The following is an 8,824-nucleotide window of genomic DNA, read 5'->3' as shown; positions in this document are numbered from 1 at the left end:
CTGTAAAAGGTCTTGTCCAATCAAGTTTTGGGACTTGAGTCTCACTGAGGTGTGAGGTGAGATCTCCTGTGGAGATGGGTGTCGCATAGCCCTCTTTGTTTGAAGACAAAGAGCATGCAGAGGAAAAAGCCTTTAAATTGTCCAGTGATGATTTTACCAAATGATAAACCATCTATGGTCCTGTGAATCCCAACACAAGCAATTAATCATTAACAATATTAAGGCCTAATCATATTTCCAGGCAGTTGTACTGTCCCCCGCTTTGAAATAGTGATTTTATTTTTAGGTTAGGTCAACAAAAATATAGCAAAAACCACATGTACATTGTAAATAATTCTGTTTATTATGGATATAAACTAGATTGGCCTATAACAATGAATATACAAAAAGAGTTAAATGTAAAACAATATGATTAGAGAGGCAAAAAGCTCTTAAATTAATTCAGTAACAGCTCAGACAGATCTAAATGAACCAAAAACAATAATAATTAACATCATGATTCACCAATAATTTAAATATTAAATCAAAAATGTTATTACCTGGCAGTTCTTTGGCAAACACATGTCCTGCCAGACAGAGAAGCAGAAACAGTCCAGTCGGCAGCATGGCTCAGATGCTGTTTTTCATTTACCCTCATTCACTTAACCTCAGCCGTTGGTATTACGTAACAGCATATGTCACACAGAGGCCCCTCAGAAAGCAGGGGGAGAGTGAACACCTACACTTTTTCCCCTTCAGCCCAAACTATCATCACTTTAACCGCCAGTTAAAGGCTTAGCGTTACACTGCTTTTGACAAATAGTACCTGCAGAGTTGTTCATTTCAATGAGGCGAAGGCGTTCTCTCCAAATGCTATATGTCAGCAGGCATGTGGTTATTAGCTGCGTCTGTTTCTGCTGTGGAAGTTTTCATCTGTGATCTGTATCATGATTATTGTCACTATCAGGCCTGTGGGGCTTTATGGTATCTTGCAAAACAGCCATTTTTTTCATGCGTTTACAGATAATGTTGGGAAGAAACAAATCTCACAGGCTGAACACTACAAAAATCTAAACAAATAAACAACAAGTTATATGACATTTTTCAGTAGAAATTATCTTACTTGGTTACAAACTGAATTACAATCTGTAAAAGGTTCAACTTTTAGGCGTTTATATTCATCTCCTCTTTAGAAATTATGGAAAATTACAGTTAATTTTGTAAAAAACACAATTAATGCCTGGCATGAGGTACAGAAATATTTGCGTGATTCCTCTGCGCTTTCATGTTTTTCACCAACATGGGACAATGAACAATTTACCCCAGCTAAAAATGACATGGGCTTTAAAATATGTTCAAGTAAGGGCTTATGTACTGTACAGGATCTTTATAAGGACAACGATTTAATGTCATTTGATGAGTTGAGGTTGAAATATGACCTCCCACAGAAACACATTTTCAAGTATTTACAACTTAGAAGCTTTGTTTTGTCAGCCTTGGGGAATTCTTTTCAAAAACCATCATTGTCCACATTAGAATCATTTTCTGTTCACCTTATTCCCTGCCGCCATGATACCTTCATGAATTATGTGTGCAACTTCCGGCGTTGAACCGAAACCGGCAATTTCCAATGGTAGTTTATGGTAGTTTAGTTTCTTTACAGTAGGCTATTCTTCTTTTTAAGATCAAATGGGAAATAGAATGTGGAACACACCACCTGTATAGCTCATTACGTGATCATACCTCTGCCATCTTTGACAGCCATCTCGAAGCATTGAGGTTTTTTTTTTTCCTTTTCAGCCAAGCACGCTAGCAATTAGCTTGCCTTGCTCCGTAAAAATATTGCTAACTTTAACATGGTCCGAGCTAGCTTAAGGTAAATATCTTTTTATATGCTATAAAGGAAGTACGGGAATGGGTAACACGTTCTCAGACCTAATGACTAAATACATATTTCACGGTATGTTGCTGCATTTGTTTTATAACGTGCAATTTTCTAATGTAGGTTGAGAATGACGTCAGACGGGGAAAGACAGGGATATCATGTACTGACGCTGAGTGATGGACCTGTCAGTCTTGGTGTCATTCTCTTACGCAAATTCTGATTTAATACTTTTTAGCTATGTCTGGTGAATATCTTGTGGTTTTATTTCACATATCAACGGTACCTTTGGCAACAGGAACAATCCCTTTTTGTTCTGGTTACATGTTCAACACAGTTGCTGGAGACAGTTAGTTGTTACAGACCGTGCAACAGGTACCAGAGCTCCGCAAAGACATTTTAGAAAATACTTAGTTAACATGAGTTAAATATTTGTTAAAAAATAAATCAGTATTTGCCAGTATTTGTCTAAAGCAAATTACTTTAGAAAAGAACCAGCATCGGCGGTTAGCCACCAAGACTGAGAGTAACCACAGATAGTCTATGGGACTAACTAGCTTAATTCTACTTCTGCTGTCTCACTGGAAGTTGCGCACATAATCATTTCTACAGTAGTGCCCTCAGGAATAAGGGGGATATGAACTGCTTTGGAAAAGGTCTGGTTACTAACTTGAACCATCTGTTGGTTGATAACCATAAGGACAACACTGAAAGTAAGAGAACGGAACAGATTCAAGACCTACAAGAGGAGATTTTAGACAGTGAAAGGGATGCAATATGTGCAAAAGCTCAAACTCAAACCATCAATACTCGACTGAGATTACTATGATATAATGGGGTAATGAGAACGTACATCACACCGGTGAAGCTGAACAAGTCTGATCCAAATATTTATGACCAACGCTTTGAATGCCACACACATAAAGGGATATTGTACCACTGTTTGTGGGAGCGTGTTGAGATCAGAAAATTTAGTTGTACACACCCTCCACCTCCCCATCACCACCTGGTCTTCAAAGTTTCATCAGCTTCATCAGCCTAATTAGCCCATCAGTCTTGGCAGAGCCACCAGCCACCACCACCAGCGTCTGGACTCCATGGGGGGATTTATTTGCTGCTGCTCAAGGCAAATGCCCTTCAGTAACAATTTCCTGGGGAGTCTATGCACCAAAGACTTTCTGTCAACTCTTACTCATCACATATCATCTGTTAATCTGTATTAAACATTTATCTTTACTTTATTCACCTGGCTCTCCTGATTGAAATGAAACACAGCCAGGATACTTTTAACATCAGCACAGGTTTACTTCTGCTTCAACATTTCACATATTTCACATCTGTGTTTGCTGCTCCTGACCTGACTGTTGTCGACTTTGGTTTCTGATTACGTAAACCGTCTACATATTAGGTTATAGATCAAGATAACATGCCTGCAGTTCGGCCTTATGTTTACTTAGAGGAATACTTTGCCCCCTAATCACCATTCTGATATTAGTTTTTCACCAGGTATTATGCTGAATCCTGGAAGAAAACGTTTTTCGGACATGCCTTCACGGTGAAGAAGAGACCAAAAACAGAAAAAAAATTCTTGATAAATTGAATTTGTAGGGGTCTGCGTTTAACAGCAACAAAACAATATCTAAACATCCGTTTACAAAAACTCACACAAATCATTCAGTATAATCCAAATGTCATTTATCCAGTCACATGCTCAGTACTTTCTAAACACATGCATTTTTGCTAAAACTGTAATATTTTAGGGGCGTCGGTGGCTTAGTGGATAGAGCAGGAGCCCCATGTACGAGGCTGTTGCTGCAGCGGCCCGGGTGGCCCTTTGCAGCATGTCATTACCCCTCTCTCTCTCCACCTTTCACGCTTAGCTGTCCTATCTATAAAGGCAAAAATGTCCCAAAAAATATCTTTAAAAAAAAAATAATAATAATAATTTTAAACATTCCTGTTAATCATGTGCCGCTATTTTGTCCCTCCGACGCACTCTTACTTGTAGTCAATCTGCCGCAGTGGCTTCCTGCTTCCTGTTGCCACAGTGATGAAAAATAACATCACTGTGCTTCTGAATAGCTCATTTCACTTTAAAAACTCCCAGACGGCTCTATTGACAACTTGTGTCAAGCAGAATTAAAATATCACCAAAGCTTCAACCTACGTGCTAAGCCTACACGTGCAGCTGATCAGATTTCAGCAGGCAACCACATTGCTAAAGCTTGCAGAACACTATTTTGGAGTATGTGAATTGCCACAGACCTGTGGTTGAAACTAAATCAAAGAAGTTAACTTCAGCACTTGCAAAACAGGTGGCAACTGACTGCAGACCAGTCAACATCGTGGAAAACTCAGCCTCATATTAGATTCACAGCTAAAATTTGAGAAGCATGTTAAGATGTTGAGCAGGGTTGCAAAAGCAAACTTGCATACAGTTGGACTTGTCAGAGACTGTCTTCCATTTCACGCTGCCAACAGTTTCACGCATGCTATGATTTTTTCACATTTAAGTTACTGTGTAAGCAGCATCAACAATAACTAAGCCTCTTACAATGATATACAATGGAGCAATTAAATTTTTGGACAGGAAACCAACAGGAGCACATCATTGCCATGTTCTTTAGAAACTAAATATGTTAAGTTTTGATTATTTAATTAATTTTGCAAGTTTCACTCATCCATAAATGCCTGCATAATCAGGCTCCCCAGGTGCTCAGTGACCTTGTGGTTCCACTTAGACCTTCTGGCTCAGTAACACGTGAGTAAAACCTCATTTGGACAAACAGCTTTAACACGTGGATTTCTTTACCTACAGAACTCAAATTGGATCCTGATTTGAATTGCTTTAAACTAGCAGTTTGTGTCTTGTGTTGTTCTGTCTGTATTTTTTATTGTTGTTTGTACATTGCACTGTTACTTGTGTTCTTGTTGCTGAGTCTTTGTATCTTCCCCCTTTAGGGGCGGGCATTGCAAATTAGCTTAGGCTATGAAGGCTGTGGTGTGTGGCATTCATGTATGCTACATACTTGTCCTTATACAAATAAACATTAAATAAGCAAATAATTGACACTGATTGGACATTGCATTCCTTTGCTTTGACGGTTAGACCAGGTCCACACTGTTGAAGCAGTGCAGCACTGATTTGAAATGAATAAATCTAAAAGTCAAGATCAAAAAGTAATTTTTTTTTGCATTCCTTTATTTCGCAAACAAGACACTCTGTTAAAGGGAAATTTCGGTTTATTTCAACCTGTCTCCTATCGTCCTAAATTTGTTTCAAGTGACTAGTGACATAAAAATAATAGTTAGCATGTTAGCTGTTAGCTTAGATACAGCCGGGGCGCATAGTAGCCTCAGACCTGTTAAAACGTAAGTGAACGGGCATCCTTTCAAGTGCAAAGTTAGTCCACTAAACAAGCTTTTTTCCCACAAAGACCGCCTCATATCGTTAGGATAAATGTCAGAGAACATATAGAAAATGACATGTAAACGTGTTGTCTTACCTTACCGGTGTGCTGCCATGTTTGCTTACCATTTAGCTCTGCTTTCCAAAGCGCAGCCGAAATATATCTCGCCAGCTCTAGATAAAGCCCAGCTGGATACTACTCCAGGTGGAGGTGTCTCGTCCTCGGTCACATCCAGAAAATAAGGCTAAAATGATGGAATATTAGACATGCGATTTAAATTGTGAATAACTGTGATTAACTATTGAAAATCAGTGATTTTTTAATTAATTAAAAAAAAGAAAATAATAATTATTTGACAGCTCTAATCTTCCATAATACATAGCAAAAATGCATGTGTTTGTTGGTCTGTTGTACTGAGCCTATGACTGGATAAATGAGACTTGGATTATACTGCACAAGTTGTGTGAGCGTTTGCAAACAGATATTTGGATGTAGTTTTGCTAATGTTAATCACTATCCCCTTTGACTGCAGTTCAATTATTTGTTCACCATTAAGGCATGTGAGAAAAACAAAGTTTTCTTCCCCAAGTCAGAGTAACACGGGATGAGTAACTGCTAAAAAAAAAGATCATTTGGGGGATTTCTGAAATCACAATAACATTTTATAACTTGTGCCATTAAAGGGGCTGTTCTGTATAAATGGTTAAAAGTACTATAGGACAATCTGGATTGTAAAGGTTTGCAATTTCAACCTCTGTCTGAGATGCCTCCTACAGAGACCTGCTGCTCCTCAGATGAGACAGGAACAGTAAGGGATGGATGAGAAACAGGTGGTTAACAGATACCGAGGTGGGTCAGAAATCTTAGAGACAGATCTTGAGGGGGTTGTATTAAATGCAGTGTGATGACGGATGATGTGGATGAAGGGCAGTAATTACTGACATTAAACCAACATCACGTAACTCGGAAAGTCTTACAGCCCCAGAAAATACATTAATAAGTTCAAACTATGGCAAATGTATCGTAGGCTTATTATATATATACATTTCTATTTTTAAAATTCATCTTGAAAAGCACTAAGTGTTGATTAAACGATGGTAATGACAATAATATCTGAATATTTGTGTTACAACACTTTGAGTTACAAGTGTTTTGTTGGCTGTCAGAAAACACATGCACATATTCAGCATGTGGTGTTTTAATGACAGAATTCAAGAAAACATTTTTTTTTTAAATTCATTTAATTTGGCAGTATATCTGTGTAGCATCAGGTCCACCTTTTTAACAAGAGGAATTAAGAGCTAAAACACACTTTGTGCTTGACAGAGTCACATGATGTGTCACTTTCTGTGTGTGCTGTTCCAAAGTTAAGTTTTGTGGCTTGTGTTTCCTGCCAGAGGAAACTGTTTCGGAAATAAAGGTTGAGAATGTCAAAAGTGGGGCGTTTTATCTATGTGTCGTTTCTGCGTTTCTTTTCCTTGGGTGATTTTTCTTGAACTTCAATGTTCTTAGGGCCAAATATTCATAATTATAGCTATAAGGCCTTTTATTGTTTGTGATACATGGCGAAGGAGATCTCTATATCAAAAGTGGCCTTTATTATCAATTACAAAGACCATACTGCAAAAATAATCCTAATTCCTTTTTAGGTCGACCTTACAGAATGCATCACAGACATATTAGTAAAAATACAGTTGCCATCACAAGTGACCTTTCGCGAAGTCCCGCTCCTTGCCCTTCTGGTGGGGGAGGTCTGGGTGCTGGCAGCGGCACGGGACGAAGCCAAACCCTGTTCATCTGCACACACTGTGATGCCACACAGCTGGTTCATTATCAGCTGTGTATCCCTTTATATTCATTGTCTTCTGTGGCGATCAGCAGTGATGTGGTGGTTCACTTTTACACTGTGATCTGTAGCCTATAGTTCGGCTTTAGCTTCTAACTATCTTTGTCTTTTTAACCTGTTGTTGCTGCTGAGTCAGTTTGACATCCTGGATATATCCTTCAAACACAGACTGTAGACCCCTCTGTCTGCTTCTCTCTGGAATCACTGTTTCATTTTTCCAAAAATATGATAATATTTATCAGGGAGTGCAGTTAGTTACAGTGTGGGCTCCATGCTCACTGCGACAGCTTGTTGGACCATCACAAAGGGGCGGGGCTTAGCGAAATGTCAACTGGGTGTCATGAATTGAAAATTATTGTATAATTCTAAATTTCAGTTAAAATTATATTCAAATAACACAAAAAAATGTTGTATATATATATATATATATATATAAATGATGACACATGTTGAATGGAAGTATGGACTTGCTGTCTTCTCCTTCACTCAGGGGAAGCTGACACTTGTTAGCTCAGAGGTTGGACAATCACATCATACTCTGGTGATGGGTCTGTTTTCTTCAGTGACATGTACGTTCTGTCCTCTTGGTTTGGTTTCACCTTTTTTCTTGTGATCCTTTGGAGAGAAGAAAGAGTGACACCTGATGTCAAAGTCTCCGCTGCATTAACAGAGCCTTCAGAGCTTAAAATGATGAAGCAGTAACATACCAAAGGAACATCAAGAGGATTATGCAGAGGACATTCACAATGAGAGATACAACAGCGACGACAGTCCAGAGAAGCACTGCACATGGTCCATGTTCATCTGCTATTAGAAATGAGGAAATGTAGGTTGTATAACTGTTCAAGTGTTATTTTAATGTTGTACACAAAGTGGCTACTGTGTTAGTTTGATGCTCTCATTTACATAGTGTTACCTGTCAATGATTGATACCAAAAACTACAAAAATCTTTTGATGTAATTATTCAAGAATATACAAATAATAGCCGACAGTGGGGTTTGTGTTCCAGCTGATGGACAATGTTCCTTTCACACCAACACACAGTTTGCTCTGAGTACATTCTTATTGATATCACTGATTGCTGATGTGTGTGTGTTCACCTTCTCGCCTCTCTGAAGTCACGATGATGAGGTTTGCCTTTGCTTCCCCAACTTCACTGCTGCTCACACACTCAACAGCAGTGTTNCGCCTCTCTGAAGTCACGATGATGAGGTCTGCCTTTGCTTCCCCAACTTCACTGCTGCTCACACACTCAACAGCAGTGTTGCTGTGTTCTTTTACAGTTAGGGTGAGGGTGCTGTTGACTGTGTGGTTTGACACAGTGGTCGTAACAGAGTACTCTGCTTGGTTCTTCAACAGCGGCCATCTGATTGTGGGTAAAGGAAACCCCTCACTGATACACACACAGGTCAGAACCACCGACTGAAGCTCACACTTAGAGCTATTTAGGATTTTTGGATACACTGTGGACACACAAACAGTTATAAGATCAGAGATTTTTACAAAGTATGTACTACATCAATATTTCTCACTTTAAGTCAGTTCAACCATTTGAGTATCCACACAGAATCCTGTATCATCTTTCATTATCTGGTCTTTATCAGGGCTCATACATGTGTCCTCCTCCATTAATGAATTTTACTAAATGAAACAAAGGGAAGAATCAGATCTTGACTGAAGTTATTTTAAGTTATTGGTGGAAAAAT

General features: G+C 38.8%; 1 protein-coding gene and 1 long non-coding RNA gene across 7 annotated transcripts in view; one reads left to right on the top strand and one right to left on the bottom strand.

Annotated features, from left to right (window-relative positions):
- LOC126391813 (cytokine receptor common subunit gamma-like) overlaps nt 1-8,824 on the bottom strand; it is a 36,132-nt gene that overhangs the window by 15,364 nt on the left and 11,944 nt on the right. Inside the window, exons 8-9 of one of the 5 annotated variants that reach the window (XM_050046765.1) lie at nt 7,825-7,921; nt 6,427-7,732 (exon numbers count right to left, since the gene is read on the bottom strand). The exons of 2 other annotated variants lie outside the window; for them this stretch is intronic. In XM_050046765.1, the coding sequence (XP_049902722.1) occupies nt 7,624-7,732; nt 7,825-7,921 (206 nt within the window). In that variant the 3' untranslated portion in view covers nt 6,427-7,623. Of the gene's footprint in view, nt 1-539; nt 818-6,426; nt 7,733-7,824; nt 7,925-8,824 lie in introns of those variants that run through there. 2 more of the 5 variants (XM_050046762.1, XM_050046767.1) reach the window with 2 other exon arrangements.
- LOC126391825 (uncharacterized) overlaps nt 1-8,824 on the top strand; it is a 69,689-nt gene that overhangs the window by 51,348 nt on the left and 9,517 nt on the right. The gene's annotated exons all lie outside the window — the stretch shown is intronic.

Source organism: Epinephelus moara, chromosome 6 (genome assembly GCF_006386435.1).
Source record: "Epinephelus moara isolate mb chromosome 6, YSFRI_EMoa_1.0, whole genome shotgun sequence".
In the NCBI taxonomy this organism is placed as follows: Eukaryota; Metazoa; Chordata; class Actinopteri; order Perciformes; family Serranidae; genus Epinephelus; species Epinephelus moara.
Note: the sequence above shows the minus strand (reverse complement) of the source record. Positions and strands in the feature narration are given on the sequence as shown.